Source organism: Ricinus communis, chromosome 1, assembly GCF_019578655.1.
Source record: "Ricinus communis isolate WT05 ecotype wild-type chromosome 1, ASM1957865v1, whole genome shotgun sequence".
NCBI classification, from domain to species: domain Eukaryota; kingdom Viridiplantae; phylum Streptophyta; class Magnoliopsida; order Malpighiales; family Euphorbiaceae; genus Ricinus; species Ricinus communis.
Window position 1 is genome coordinate 986,691 of NC_063256.1, and position 16,976 is coordinate 1,003,666.

General features: G+C 33.2%; 1 protein-coding gene across 1 annotated transcript; it reads right to left on the bottom strand.

The window, feature by feature from the left end:
- Nucleotides 1-3,285: 3,285 nt before the first annotated feature.
- Nucleotides 3,286-6,073, bottom strand: LOC8270597 (pectinesterase 2). Its single transcript, XM_002511633.4, has 2 exons — nucleotides 5,134-6,073; nucleotides 3,286-4,196 (listed from the first exon to the last, which is right to left on the bottom strand). The coding sequence occupies exons 1-2, from the start codon at nucleotides 5,987-5,989 to the stop codon at nucleotides 3,508-3,510; spliced, it is 1,545 nt and encodes a 514-aa protein (XP_002511679.1). The 5' UTR covers nucleotides 5,990-6,073; the 3' UTR covers nucleotides 3,286-3,507.
- Nucleotides 6,074-16,976: the final 10,903 nt, after the last annotated feature.

Sequence of the window (16,976 nt, forward strand, 5' to 3'; positions counted from 1 at the left end):
TTAAATTAAAAAAAAAAAGAATCAACACATATTTTGTTAGGTCTTGTTCTTGGTCTTGGCAGCTGTGTCCTTACTACCTAATAATGTCTACTAGTGCAGCCATCCATGGAATCACAAATCACCAGGATAAGTACCCACCAATACGACTAACATTCAAGTTATGACAAAGTAAAAATAATAAAATTTTATTAGTTAAAATTTATTTACAAATTAAAAATTTATGTCCTTTGAATTAAATAAAAATTAATTTAAAATTTTACGTATTTAAATTTATAAAAATTGATTATAGTTAAATTAAATTTTAATAAAATAAATAAAATATTTAGATATATTTATTTATATTTTATTTTATTTTCAATATATCTCTTTTAAATAAAATAAATTTTAAAAAAAAATTCAACCAAAACATTGATTATTATTATAATCTAAAAACCGAAATTATAATTTAACATTTATAAATAAGTAATCAAATAAATAGATGACGACCTAGGTCGCATATTTGGCAAATTGGCAAAACAAGCCCTGTTTCGCATTCAGAGCCTTGGCCTTAATTGTAGCCATTAACTTGCCCATATTCTTCCTCCTCAGGTTAGGCATCAAACTCATCAGCGAAGCGTCAGTTGGGCGGCGCTGAGCAAGGTCTGAATGTTAAACACATGGCAAGAAATGTCCGCAATTGGCATCTACTTCTCCTTGGCTTCCCAGTCTCGGTTCAGTTATTGACTGGCTAAGAATGTCCACCTCGAGATCAAATACTTCTTTACATTCTTCCACAAAGTCCATAATCCCTAGTTGCCTCTTTACTTCTAATTGCCTGGATGTATAATCTTGTAGACCAACATGGCAGCTTTAGCTAGCTTCTTGGGGTTTTGGATTACGGAGTTTGTAAATATGGAGAGATATTGAATACATAGGGCTGGATAATATGGAGATTGGTTGTTCTTGCATGTGACCAGCTCCTAGAATAGAGTGAATCTGCTGGAGCTGGAGCTGGAGAGAACAAGTAATAGCAAGGAAAGGGAAAGGCTTGGATTGGCATTTTTACTTTTAAGAGCAGAAAAGGATCGTAAAACGCCTTTTGCTTGTTGGAAGAAGTATAAGATGTATAATTAGGTGTTTCATATGACTTCAAATAATAACTGAGCTGTCCAATAAAATTGGGACGTTCTTTAACTAATTAATCTCTCATAGTCTAGACAACAAGAAGATAAAACCTTTATCCCTAAAAACAATACACCAATCCTTATAAACATAAATATATAAGCCCGATCCAAATCCAAAGACTTACCACCTCTCATAAAGATGATAAAAAATTACCCAATAAGCTTACTCTATATTTTTCACTTAGCCACTCCTTAAAAAAATTCTATAAATATCATAATAAAATATCTAGTTAAAATAGTACATTATAATCTCTTAAATATATATTTTTTTATTCTAAGCACTTTCTGACTTAAGTATTAAAATGGTCACCGAATGCATAATCTAATTTATTTTTATAGATAACATAATATTGTTCCAAGAATTATTCGGCTCTTCTATTGACATTTTGATTTTGGAGGTTGCCAATTTCTCAGGTCTATGGCAGCAGTCCATAGAAAAGTAACAGGGCATAACCACCGTAAAAATTGCAGGCCAGCACCAAGAGTGGTGAAATATTTGCAACGGTCAAAATATAGGCATCTATTCCGCTCTTGGAAGCGGTGGTTTCTACATTTTATATAAAAATGCTACGGATTCTTTTGAAAGAGCTGGGGTTTATGCTGAATCATGTTTGAGCTTGCTGAACCGGCTTTGGGCCTTGTATACTTCTTTAATATGATGAATGAATTAAAAAATAAAATAAAATAATAAAAGGGGCACTCCCTTCTACCGATTTTTAACAGAAACGGACATCTACGAATATCCGTACATGCCACATTTTCAATTTCTGCCGCACAATAGATTATCAATATGGTCTCCTCTTTATAAACATTAAATATTTTATTTTAATATCTTTTTATTTTTTAAATATAAAATATTTTTTTTTACATTTTATTAATTAATATTTATAATTTATAATTTTTTTATTTTTTATTAATAAATATGAATAAAATAAAATAAAAATTATCAAAATAAAGATAAAATAAAATAATAAAATATAGAAAATCTATTAAATTTGAAATTAAAATATTTTACTATTTACATTTAATATTCCTTAAAAATAAAAATTGTGCTATTTTGAGATGCTCTAATACTACTACTATTTACTGTTTTGATACAAGTCTTTGAGGTGTTTCATTTAAATTCTTACATTACACGAAAATAAGTTACTAAACAATTTTGGTTATTAAATTTCAATAATTCACATCATTATATACATCAAATAGGAATGAATTGAAAGATAAAATATTTTAAGTGAAACAAAAGATTCATATTTTAAGTTGAATTTTAATATATTGATAATTTTAGTTACAACGAATCAAATAAGTAACTACAATTTTATTAAAATAAATAAATTTAAATCTCTATCACGCCTTTTATTTAAACACTTTCTCAATCCAATTATATTTTACAGGCATGGTAATGAATGATTACGCCTAAAATTGAGAGCCCAACAAATAAAGATGACATCTTAATCGTTCTTCTATGCAAATTTTTTCCTTTTCTAGAGCCTGGAAAGGTACAAGTAAAGTTCTATCTAAATTATCTGATTATCTATTATCTTGATACCGAGTCGGGTCTTCTATTATCCATATCGAATAGAACATGCTGAGCCAAACCTTCTTTATATAAAACCTGCTTTATTTAGGGCAGACTTGTGCTGCTTATATAATATGCTATGTTTGGAAAACAAATTAGTCAACACCAAAAGAAAGAAAAGGATTAACTAATTTAAGAACTAAACTGGTTCACATTGATTGACATACTAGTATATTACAAATTCCAGGCATGGAATTAGCAATACTTATTATAAGAATAAAAGATGGTGGGTGTGATAATTATCTCTGCTTAAGCTTATCGTTTCATCATAATGAATAGTAGATATTATTGGTTGACCGAGTTTTTGATGGATGATTGGACACGTTATTTAAACGTCGTTAATGCATATTGATGATTTTGTATGTATAAAAGAGGTCAATGATGTTGGTATCTTAACTAACCGAAACAAAATGCCCTTGACATATATAAGATTTATTATTAGCCTATCAGAAATACTACTACTACTAATAATAATAATAATAATAATAATAAATTGTGATTATTCAATTCCCAAAATTTATATTTATAGATCGAGGAAAAAAATTGAATAATTACTTTCAAAGTTACAATTTTACGAAAGATACAATCACCAATAAAATTACCCATAATGAAAATGAACCCATTTATTTTCTTATATTTTTGGGCAATGGGTATTTATTTTTGTGCCCGAAGAACTCAATAAGTGCCCATGAATATATATATATATATATATGGGCACTTGAAATAACAATATGTATACCTTTAATACATTCACAAACTAATTAGTTAAAGGCCAGGGGTGAATGGTACATTAGTGCCTGGCAACCAAGAATTTCCTGAGATGAAATTCTGGACTGTGAACTGTGATGCTTCGGCTGCACTGGTGATGACACGATAACCTTTCCAAGTAACTCTGTTAGCTGTAGATGAGCCAGGTCCGGTGTTCATGTACTCTCCATAATACAAAGTATCGAGAGCAAAATTGCCGCTCCACTCCATCCAACCAGCCGGATTGATCAAGCTGTCGAGGAAAGTTTTCATGAAAACAGTCCTCGAATATTCTTTCCAAGGCCTACCAAGATATGTCCTGACGGAGCTTTGGACTGGGCTTAAATCAGAAGCTGCTGTGACTCTAGAATTATGGATGGAAATTCCAGTGTTTTGATTAGGGTCAGTCCTTCCTTGGGCGGTAAGAGTGTTGGTTCTGTTGGGAGGGTTGCGTGCAAAGATGTTGCAGTTCTGAAGAACAACTGCAGCATTGCCAAAAATGAAGTCCACTGTTCCGTATATGTCGCATTCTCTATAGAATTGTCTTTGAGAATGGACATATAGAGTGTCTTGATATCCTTCGAAGCTGCATTTGTAGAACACCGAGAGATCTGCACCGGAACGTAGAGCTACCGCTTGGTGGTTTTCCGGACCCGCAGTATTTCTGAATGTCATGTCGCGGGCAATAAATCCTTCTCCAACAACGGCTGAAAGTACATACAATAGAAACCTTCAGTTTTATATATATATAAATGATTAATTAGTTGATAACAATAGGTCTGTTTCAAAAGTTAGGTTGTAAATATTATATAATAGGGGATGGATAGAAAGCTATCCTTATCACAATTTTACTTTTTAAAACATCCTATTCTTGATTAGCTGAAATAGTTATATGCATATATGTTTTTTCAATTAAGGAGCTCCTTGATTTTGAACTAGAGGGCTCGTAGTTTTGAAGGTAAATATTATACTAATGAAGTTCCATCGAACTAGTCGCTGAAATGATAATACTAATTAAAATAAATAAAATAATATTTTTTGATAAATTGAAATAAAATAATATTTTTTGATAAATTGAAATAAAATTTGATTTTTGTTAAAGAAATTAAAAACTTTCAATAAATCCTTCCTTGTTCAAATTCAACACCAACCCAATAGAGCAAACATTATAAATCAGTCGTTGTATTATATTAAAGTCATTACTAGAATAATATAGAGAATTGGTACCGTCCAGCATATGTGTTTGCTATACGAGATATATATGTTCACTGAGAATATTTCAATGAAAGTACATCATAGTATTGGACTTTTTGTTCAGTGGGACAAACCATAAGACTTGTATAATTGGGTAATAAATATCATTACTTGCTTATAAAGCAATGGGAAACCTATTGCCACTGAAGTCAAGGACCAGCAACAGCTTATAGTATGGCACTATGGTCATAAAATGACAAGAAATGTTCTTAGGTTAATAATTTTGTTACTTTCAATTGACATACAAAACTAAAAGTTTCGTTCACGGTCGTTTTCTAACTAGAACTATATTTTTAACTCCATTATTTGCAATTATATAATTTTTTTGGAAAATCTCTATCGTTATCAAGAGAAAGTTTCAAGAATTGAATTGGAGTTGAGATTACTTACCAAAGGTTGCGGACCTAAAGGTGGTAGCGCCTCCTCCGACACTTTTACTTCCTGTCACAATAGTTTTCCCTATACCATCACCCACGAACATAAGATTCTTCAACTTTGTTCCTATCTCAACGTTTTCGTTATATACTCCTGCCTTCACATATATTATGAATCTTCCGCTTCCTGACCTTTTTGATGCTGCAGCAACTGCTTCGTTAATTGTCTTGAAATTTCCTGACCCATCTTTAGCCACTACGATGTTAGCTTGAGAAGCCGGTGTAGTTGTTTGCAGGAGCTTTCGGTCACCAGGTTTGACCCATGTAGGAAACCCACCTTTGTAAGTAGGTTCCTCATATGGTACGTTGTTAATAGCCAAAGTGTTGCTAATTAATTTTGACACATTATTGGACATTAAGGGCAGCACATAATCAGACACTCCAAGCTCCATGAACCCAGTCCGGCAGGTTTCTAGGTTGGTTAAAGCAGTGCTGAGCCACGTTTGCGCATCATATTTGGTGCACTTGCTAGTGGTGGTATGGTTGAGCCAGAGGACGGCATATTCATAGAGCTCAAGGCAATCTGCCCAAGCAGTCTTTTCACGCTCATTTCTGCACTTTGTGCCTAATGAGTACGTATTGACCTGTGCATGGATTGCACGCTGCAAGGCTAATTCAGTAGAGATTTTGAGAAAATCAGACTCATGGGTGATGGGAGTGTTCTTTGGATTGTGGCTTAAAAAGTATTCGCACGGTCCTGGATTGGGTGTTTTGCTGCACCAAGACTGAACCTCAATATGGTTGTACCCCAAAACTGTTGGGGACAAAAGGAGAGGTGCAAACGCAAGTGCTAGCAGAATTCTAGGCTCCATGATGTTTAAGGATGAATTTCTTTGTTGAAATGTATGATCCAAAAGGTACAGGGTTTAAGAGTTTGTGTTCTTGTCCTTAACTTTGGCTCCTTTATATAGAAGTCACGGTCGTGCATGCTGATAATGGTATTTAGCTTATAACAAAAAAAGAAAAGGATTTAGCTACCAGCTACTGATGGGACAGCTATACTCGAACAGCCTTCTTTTCTCTTTTATTTATATTTACTTCACTTTGATTTATTCATTATATATAATTTAATATTGTATTAACAAGTTCAAATAATTGGCAAGTAGCTAAATTATTTAATTTATCATAAAAATAAGTAAAATAAAAAATATTAGAGTACATATCATTTGATATATAAAATAATACATAAACACATTTGGTTTTGCATTTGACTTAGAGGCATGAAACGCGTTATTGACATTTTCTTCCATGAAGGATTAGAAAAGCTTGGACTCTTCTGCTCAGAATTGATGTAATCTTTATGTGAATAGCAGGAATCACCTGCCTGTTACTATAATGAATGGCACGATCATCACTTAATTATATTAACCCCATTGGCATGAACAGTCGACCAAGTTTGCTCATTTGCTGGGACTGATTCTGCTAATTTTAGATTGCGAATGAATTAATGACTTTTACTGATTCTTCTCAAACAAGTAGAAGGAACATCGCATTTAAGGTTGTAGTTTCTTTTTTGAACCTGTATATTTATCTTTGAAAACGGAAAATATTTCATGTCCCTTAATTTTTTTTTTCTTTTTTGTTTGGCAATCCAGACCAAGCAAAGCAGGTACCTTTGTAGAATTGTACTTTGCAGAAAAAGAAGAAAACCAAAAAAAATAAAAACGTATAAATATGAAAATGGGTAGTAGTACCATATTATGTACGTAACCATTCAGATTACACTGAAAAAGTAAAAATCAAGAAAGCATCATACCCACAATTTCTTGTATGAGTAGTTAACCCTTGTAATATAGTTTTAGACTAAAAATTCCTTAAGTTTGAAACCATATATGCTAGAGTCTTATATGTGTGCTATATATTCGTTAAAGGAGGGCTTATAACAATTGAATTTTCTATAACTAGCCAACGTAACTTTTGAACCATAGCTTGCATATATTTTTCTGTCGCATGCATCATGCTTTAATTTGTATGAGCCACCATTTTTATTATCTATCTCATAATTAGGTAACCACCCAACAACTAAACTCAAGAATTGCAAAGGAAACGAGAAACTTCCCACCCAAAAAAGAAAAAGAAATAAGAGAGGGAATAATTATCTTGTTATTTTTTTATAATAAGATTAACATATTTTTCTTTATTTCATAATGTAAAATGAGAACCTCAAAGTTAGAAGAAAAAGAAAAACTAAGTACATAATCAAGAAAACTGAGTTTTTCCCCTTAAATGATATATTCTTGCTATAGTTAATCAAGATAAGTTAATTAATTAAAGAGTTTCCCAGGGTAGACGCCTTTGGCACACTAATGTCTTAAATCTCAGTAACAGGATTGAAAAATATATATTCAAGTTGGAAGAGCCAAAGCAACTGAGGAACGGCATTGGTCGGTCCTCCCATTTTGAATAGAATATTACTCAAATCGTTTACCTAATTAGTATTAGTATTAGTATTCCAACACAAATTGTATGTTCATAACTAACTTGATATAAAGACGCACGTTTGCTCAGAAGTTCAACTACGATGAAGAATAATGAAGACAAACTTCAATCCAGTCAATTATTGTATCCTTTCCTTTCTTATTTTTTGGTAGGCAAGCAGATAAACATGACAGCTGTGTTGATAATCATTTATTGTTTCTCTAACAAATGCAATTGTAATGTTATTAAAACTAATTTTCATCACAATAATTAATTAAATTAATTAGAAGAAGTTTAAAAAGCTAGCAACTCCTCTCTTAGGAGCGGTAGCACCCACAATATCAGAGTAGGAGTAGGAGCAGGAGACCAGCAGGAAAGACAAGAGTGAATATGCAAACCAAGAGGCATAGAAGCTTGTTAAAATCAAATTTGTCTAATTTTATTGTATGTACTTTATGATTTAAACATATTTTATTATTAAGGGATGTACTTGTCTTAATTAATTATATTAAAATATAAAATTGTATGGTAATAATAGATGTAATTAGTGTTCAATTACTTGTGTAAATGTAAAATCTTATGTTGCGGTAATACATTTTTCCGAATAAAAGATAGAATCTAAAGTGTCATCCATTACTTTAATAGATGCTTTATCATATTAGCACAAAAAACTTAGATGTAATTTGATAAGGCCATTTAAGCTACGATCATGGCGACCGGATCTGACGAAATATAAGTTTTTATTGATGTTAGGTACATACATGCATTCAAAACATTCTGTATAATAAGGTTATCTATTTTAGCAAAATATTCCTTCACCATACAAGGGAAGGTTGTTCAGATTATGATAGTAGCAATGAAGTTTAGGGGGGGGGGGGGGGGAATATTATTATTGTTGTATAGTCTGAAAACATAAACAGATTCAACCATTAAGAACAACAGCATATCTTTGCCTGATCCACCCAGAGTGGCCAGGCACGCCCTGCATGTCCTCCAGCATTAATTCCTGCACTTAACATGATGAATTATGTCGGTTGACCATTAAAACATCAATATATATATATGTATCCATATTCAATCATTAGCTCTAATGTTTTCTTTTCTTTTCTTTCAATGAATGAATGAATGAAACTACAGGTTGAATTATAAACGAGAAGAGAGGAATCTAAACTTAAGATATACTGCTAAAATTGAAACATACATCTATTATTAGGTTACAAATATGTGAGTACAGATTTGAGATATATCTAACAAAAACTTTATAATATGGCTGTTGATAAGAACTGTATTGGAACTAGTAATTAAATATAATTATGTATTCTACATACTGCTTAATTATAGCTGACTACGACCATTTCTAGATACTATTACCGATTGAGAAATGCAGGCCCTGCTTTCTCTCTTGTTATGTCTCTTGCAATTACGCAAGCACTTAGATAAGTAGTGTGACGCATTACTTGATACCAGAGTAACTCTTTTTTCTTAAAAACATTTTCTTGATTATTAGTGCGAATTGGTTCCCTTATTTGCAACTTTGTAAATTAATACAAGTTAAAATTTAAATCTCTGAATTAATTAACTATAACTGTTCTACTGCTATTACACTAAGATTTAATAGTTATTGAATGTTTTATGTAATGCGTGAAGTGGAATGACCAAACCTTGAGATCACTATCTTGCCTTCTTAAAATTATGATTTTTGAAAAATTTATATATTTACAAATAGTGAAAATTAATTAATTCTGTTAATCCGAACACGAATATTTTTGCCTTAAGTTATTTATTCTTATTACGAGATTCAGTTATCTGTGCCTGGTGCATGCCCATTCTACAACTGGAATGGCATCGTCAGAGAAAGGATTAAAGAAATGTTAATGAAAGAACTGGGAAAGGGCAATATCAAAATAAGAATATACAAACTTGGTTTATAAACATCATCAATTGGAATATGTCTTCCAAGTAAAAGATCATGTCTTCCTATTGGTTAACATATATAACACGATGTTAAAATTATTACAAGTTGCTCTTGTCAGAAATGAACAAGAATCCATTAACAATATAAAAAGTTCTTCACTGATTTCTTCAACAATAAAAACGAATTTTCTTTTATACAGACACAAATTACATATTATTTTTCTATTTTTTTTCGTGGTATTAATATCACGTAATATAGATTTATATTATATTATTTTGGTTACGAAAATATTGCTGAATGACATTGTCAAAAACAATGGATTAGAAACAATATATTGAGTTACCAATAAAATGGCATTGAAAATGAATTTCTGGACCTATGGTTTTACTATTTCTTTTTTTCTTAAATTATCAAATTATAATTGTTAAATCATCAGGTAAGATGATGTGGTCCAATTTGTCAGAACAAGAGAGATATTTGAAATTATAATTTATATTGCAAGTTGCTGTATGTTGTACATTTTGTGATGGACCCTTGGCAATTTGGCAATTAATTTTTGACTTTATGAAGAATTTGGCAGTGTGTATATTGATTTTATGTATATGAATTCTAAGTATTTTACAATGAGATGTTCAATATATACATGTTGAATATGTTGTCTGCTTCTATTCTAACGGTTGCCTTCTAAACGGCTAATTCTGATAGAGGTAAGGGCGAAGTGACCTTTCCTGCAGGAAATGTTGCTCCTTTTTTCCCTAAGGTCAGTGATGAGAAGCCTGTATAAGCAAGCTAGCTTGTACAGTCTCCGAGACCTTTTCTTCTGATTTATTTCTTCTTTCTTCAACACTCCCCCTCAAGGTGGGTTCGTATAGGTTTACTGAACCTATCTTGCTGAGAATCGTATGATGATTTTGTTTGTCAAGAGCCTTTGTAAATATATCTACCAGTTGATCTTGACTTCTGAGATCAGGTGTCTCAATTTCTCCCTTTTATACTTTTTTCCTGATGAAATGACAATCAACTTCAATGTGCTTGGTTCGCTCGTGAAATACTGGATTCGATGTGATGTGGCGAGCAACTTGATTGTCACAATATATTTTCATGGGTCCTTTACTTTTAATTTTTATGTCTTAGAGGACTTGCTTGATCCAAATGAGTTCACTAGCTGTAGATGTCATTGCTCAATATTCAGCTTTGGCGCTTGATCTTGCAACCACATTTTGCTTTTTGCTTTTCCATGTTACCATGTTTCCTTCTACGAAGATACAAAAACCAGTGGTTGATTTTCGGTCACAACTTCCTACCCAATCTGCATCAGAAAAACCAATTATAGTATTAGAATTGTTTTTCTTCATCCAGATTCCTTGTTCTGGGGTTCCCTTGAGATATCTGAGAATCCTGTCTATAGCTTCTAGGTGACTGGTGCAGGGAGCATCCATAAACTGGCTTACCATGCTTACTGCAAATGAAAGGTCAGGTCTAGTGACTGTTAAGTAGATCAGTTTCTCTACTAAGCGCTGATAGTGCCCTATGTTGACTAATGATTCTCCATCTTCTAGATTGAGTTTGATTTTAGTTTCCATCTGAGTATTGGCAGGTTTAGCTCTTAATTTTTCAGTTTCCTTTAATAGATCAAGGGTATATTTCCTTTGAGATAGGAATAGACCCTTGTTTGACTTTGCCATCTCTATGCCTAGAAAATATGAAAGCTGATCCAGATCTTTGATGTCAAATTCTTTTTTTAGACTTTGTTTGACATCCTTTATCCCTTGATCATCGTTTTCTGTTATTATAATATCATCAACATATACAAGAACGATAATAGTGTGTGTGAGTGTGTTTGACAAACATAGAAGAATCAAATGCACATTTATTGAAATTAATATTTAATAGAAAATGGCTTATTTTGGCATATCATGCTCTCGAGGATTGCTTTAGGCCATAGATTGTCTTTTTTAGCTTACCTATCAGGAAAGTGTCTGAGGTTGATTCATGTCTAGGTGGTAGAGTCATGTAGACTTCTTCTTCCAGGTTTCCTTGTAGAAATGCGTTCTTGACATCCATTTAGAATAGATTCCATCCTTGATTGGTTGCTATTGAAAGAAGAATTCTGACAATATTCATCTTTACAATGGGAGTAAAAGTCTCTTGGTAGTCAACTCCATAAGTTTGAGTGAATTCTCTAGCTACTAGTCTGGCCTTGTACCTCTCAATGGTTCCATCACTTTTATACTTGATTTTGTATATCCACTTGCATCCTATGGATTTTCTGTTTGGTGGAAGAGATACAATACTCAAGGTATCATTTTTTTTTAGGGCTTGAAGCTCTTCTTTCATAGCCTTACACCATTTGGGGTTGGTATTGGCTTCGTAAAAGTTTGTGGGTTCAGGATGGGTTGAGATCTGGCTTAAGTAGTTGCGGTATTGGTTTGATATGGAATTATAGAAAATAAAGTTCTGGATTGGATATGTTACCTTATGAGACACATAGTCTCTTAATTTTATAGGAGGTCTAGTTTGACAAGTGGATCTTCTCAAGGCGATTGCTTCTACTTAAGGTGGTTCTTCAAGTGCTGTATCTTCTCCCCCTGAAGAAATTGGCCTTGAGACTGGAGATGACTCCCCTTGGAGGGGATAATCCTGTTCTGAACTACTAAGAAAAAAATCAGAGTTATGCGGAAAGACAGACGTGCATGGCCCATGATTATGTGAAGAGTCAGAAGTGGTTTTATCTGTGTAGTAGGGTTCAGTCTCGACAAATATTACATCCCGAGAGATATAGGTTTTGTGAGTCATGGGATCATAGTATTTATACCCTTTTTGGGTATATGAGTATCCTAGAAAGAGGGTTGTGATGGAGCTTTTAGCGAGTTTGTGTTGCCGTTTGATATGAACGTAACAAACACAACTAAAGACCCGTATATGCCCTAATTCAATTTTGCAGCCTTTGAGGACCTCGAGAGGACTAAGGTTTTTTAAGGTGGCAGTGGGTAATCTATTAATAAGGTAGGCGACAGTTAAGAGGGCATCTGGCCAGTAAGTAGAAGGAACATAATTTTGAAAAAGAAGAGTACGAACAACATTAAGAAGATGTCGATTTTTGCGTTCAGAAACTCCATTTTGTTCGGGGGTATTAACATATGTGGTTTGATGTACAATTCTCTTTTGTTTAAAGAATGTGGAAAAATTTTGGTTGACGTATTCTGTGCCATTATCGGAGCGGAAAATTTTTAAATTTGCATTATATTGAGTTTGAATGAGATTAAAAAATTCTTGGAAGCGAGAAAAAATCTCATTTTTCCTTTTCGTAGATAAATTCAGGTAGTGCGAGAGTAATCATCAATAAATGTAACAAAATATCTAAAATGATTATAAGATTCAATGGGGGCAGGTCCCCAAATATCCGAGTGTATTAAATCAAAATCTTTTTCAGATATACTGGATGATAAGGAAAAAGGTAAGCGAGTGTGTTTAGAAAATTTATACACATCGCAACTTTTAGAATTCAGGTTGTAAAAAAATAATTTATTTAAAACATTATCAGAGAAATGCCTAAATCGCTGGTGCATTAACATGCCTTGGTTATGGTTGGTTGACACATGACATTGCTTGGAAAAATTATGGAGGTAATATAACCCATTTTCTAATTTTCCTTCACTAATCATCTTTCCAGAAATTCGATCCTAAAAAATGACTGAACTATGTGAGAATATAACATTACAGTTTAAATCACAAGTAATTTTGCCAACAGATAGGAGATTAGATTTAAAATCAGGCAGATATAATATATTTCTAATGTTGGAATTAAATAGATTAGTAGAACCATAGCCATGAATTTTGGCATTGCCTCCATTTGTAACTGTCACATGATAGGAGTCCCTCTTAGAATTAATTTTTTGTAATTTGGAGGGATCCCAAGTCATGTGATTTGTGCGACCGGAGTCAATAATCTAAGCATTTTGGCAAGTATTTGCAGTGTCTTTTAATGAATTTAAGGTGGTTTGAGTCGAACCTGACCCACTGGGTTGGAATGAACCGAGCCTATTGGGTTGATGAACTAGGACTTGAAGTTGGGCTATTATTTCTGTCATTTGGGTCTGGTGTGCCTGGTGAGCCTGAGCAAGAACAGAGCCAGATCCAGTGGTGTGGGTTGAAGGAGCTGGGCCAGACCCAGTTGAGTAGGCCGGATCCATTGTATACCGGGTTGGATCTGAGTTGTAGGAAAGCTGGGTCAGGTGCTCAGGTCGGGTCAGGTTATGGTATTCGAGTCCCAAACTGCCTGGAACTCGGAAACCCTAGAGTCGCGTTGGGGCGTCATATAATTTTTTGCATATGATGCCCACAGACCAGTTTCACCCCTCTCCTTAGGGTTTTCGTCACTTCTTCTCCTCTCTCCCTTTTTTGCACCTCCTGCACCGTTCCCTTTCTCCCATCCTTGGGTTGGCCGTAGATGAGGGTGAAGGTGCCAGCACTGGGCACGATGGTGACCCTACTTCTTGAGTGGTCGCATTATTCGCCTGTGCTCGCCCCTCCCCTTATTTGGCTTCCTTCGATGGCGACGGGGCGACGCAAGGCGAAAGCCTGATTTTTTGTGAAATCGAGTGAGGCCGAAGAATTCATTAGAGTTCTTCGTGTCTCCTTGCGTTGCACAATCGCTATGACTATGTCAATCTTTGGCAGTGCTGTTGATAGGAGGATTTGGGACCTCAAGCTCTCGTAGCTTGAGTCGAAACCTCCCAGGTAGGTATAGACGAGATCTTGCTCGACTCTTTTCTGATTTTCTTCTGCATTGGTTGTTGGAGATAAGTAATTCTGGAATTTTTTCCATCGGGTTAGAATTTCGGTTTCATATTGTGAACTATTTTTTGTGCCTTGCGTGATTTTTGCTAATTCCTGTTTGAGGTTGAAAATATGTGCAAATTTTGTTGATGGCCATACAGGTCTTTCATCCTGTCCTATATTGCTTTTGATGATTCCAGCAGCATATAGAGCCTGGAAATTTGAGGCTTCATCGTGCTGGTGAGCAGCGATATGACCATGTGGTCTGTCGTTTGCCACTCCTCCAGCCTTCCTGCCTCATGCTCTGTTGGGGCTTCTAGTTGTTCAGGTTTGGATTTTTGTTTTGTGCCTGTGACGAAGCCTAGCTTCCTTCTGCCACTGAGACCAATATAAACTGACTTTGACCATTCAAAGTAATTTTGGTTGCCTTTAAGGATGATGTTCGTTAGTTTATGCTTGTTTTGTGACATGATTGTGGAATGAAAAATGGTAAATGATGGTTACAAGTTTGAATCCTGCTCTGATACCATGAAGAATTTGGCAGTGTATATTGATTTTATGTCTATGAATTCTAAGTATTTTACAATGAGATGTTGAATATATACATGTTGAATATGTTGCCTGCTTCTATTCTAACGGTTGCCTTCTAAACGGCTAATTCTGATAGGGGTAAGGTCGAATTGACCTTTCTTGCAATCTCTTTTTTCCCTAAGGTCAGTGATGAGAAGCCTGTACAAGCAAGCTAGCTTGTACAGTCTCTGAGACCTTTTCTTCTGACTTACTTCTTCTTCCTTCAACACTCTGAATAAGATATAGGTATCTAGAAAAGTTTATTTTTCCTTTTTAATAGATATATTTTATTTTTCTTTACGTGAGAAGCTAGAAAAAAAAAAAAAGGTTTTACAATCGGAAGTGCTTCATGCACAGAATCTCGCTTTCAAAAGCAATTGGCTTAGTCGTATTCAAAACAAGATAGTTATTGTTGGCTCCCCCGGGCCAAACCATGGAAGTGTTAGTGTATATGGTGGCTCCCATTTTGTCTAGAAACGGCAATATGTTCCTTTGCTTCACGTTTCCGAAGATTGACTACTGCCAGAGACTAATTTTGGCCGTGAATATGGCCATCAGTACAATTAAATGTGCTCAATTTAGAATTTGAAAGGTATTCCTCTTTCCCATGGCACAGTCTCCAGGGAAGAAACTATGGATTACCCTTTACTTACCTGTATTGAGATAATGATTAACATATTTTTAAATTTAAATAAAAGAAACTTATTTTTTGATAAATTCCATATGTGTTTATATAATCAACATATATTTATTAATGCAGTACTTAAATATCATCAAGTTAAATATTAATTTATAGAACCTTTTTTTTTTTAAATTGCACCTAATTACATGTAGTTTTCCCTTAATTACAGTGGCTAAGATATATATATAACAATAGAAATTTGTGCATCTTCCAATAAGAATGGCAAGGCACACCATAGCTAATAAGAGTTGACTATATTATTATTTTGGTGGTTTAATGAAAACGATAATGGAATAGAATATTTAGGTAAATAATAAAGTAATCTCTCTAATAGACTGCTTATAGTCGACCCTAAAATATCATATTCTATTATTAGAGGATGAGAAATTCAGGCTCTTTATTTCTCTTCCATAAAACTATGTTCTATAAATGCTTTTCAATTACATTCAAGCTATTAGGTACATAATTAGTTATAATCTGACTTTTTTTTTTTTTTTTATAGCATCATTCTATCTATCTATAATTCATAGATACCTTTAGTTGGCTCCATCATTCAAAACACGCAATCCTCCCTCATATCCAAAACCGTGGATTTATGGATTGGTTGTGCACCATTTTTGACTTCAAATTCTGATTAATTCAAATATGATTTAAAATGTAATCCATAAAATTATCATCTTAATTTTATAATTATCTAAAATAATTCTTTCTTTGTATATTTCAATGATGAACTTAAATTAAGAATTTTAAAAATTTAAATATTTATTTATGATCCGAGTATTTAAGTAAATTGATAGTTCAACTATTTATAGTAGCTAATATGGTTTTAAGCTAGGTTAGTTTAAAGATAGTTCTAGAATGTTTATAAGGATATCTGGATTTGGTGTATATACTACAACTAATAAAAAAATAATAAATATTTCATTATTTATAATTAATAAATATATATTAGTTATATATCGATTATATATATATAAAAGCTAAAGATTTTCTACAAGAACACAAGAGATTCTAAAAGTAATTAATAGCTTAAGTTTCCCAACCAATGAATTTGTTGACTTTTACCTTAAGATTGAAGTGGATAGATGTGGAATTACAGATTTAAGTTAGGTTTAATTTAGGCTGTACATTCGTAGACTGAATCATGTATTTGATTTATATTCTTAACGAGCATCATCTCGAAGCATCCCTCTTGAACGTTTCATTTATTTGTCAATAGATTTTATTGCTAGTCCAAAATTAATTGCAAATATGCGATGGAAAATATGTAATGATATCAATAATTATACAATAAAATCTAAGACATAGTTTGGGTGCAGATGTATCTAAATCCATTGAATTTACTTCCTTGGTGTGATCATCTATGGGCCTATTGTCTATTTTTCTAGATTGAATTAAAATTTCTTCCCAGAAAGCATTTTGAAACTAAAACTCT

What these genes read in the sequence shown, in the direction of transcription:
- LOC8270597 (XM_002511633.4), bottom strand. Translation starts at nt 5,989, where the DNA reads ATGGAGCCTAGAATTCTGCTAGCACTTGCGTTTGCACCTCTCCTTTTG. An exon ending in CTTTAGGTCCGCAACCTTTG is followed by an intron (nt 4,197 to 5,133) that starts GTAAGTAATCTC and finishes ATGTACTTTCAG; the next exon opens with CCGTTGTTGGAGAAGGATTT.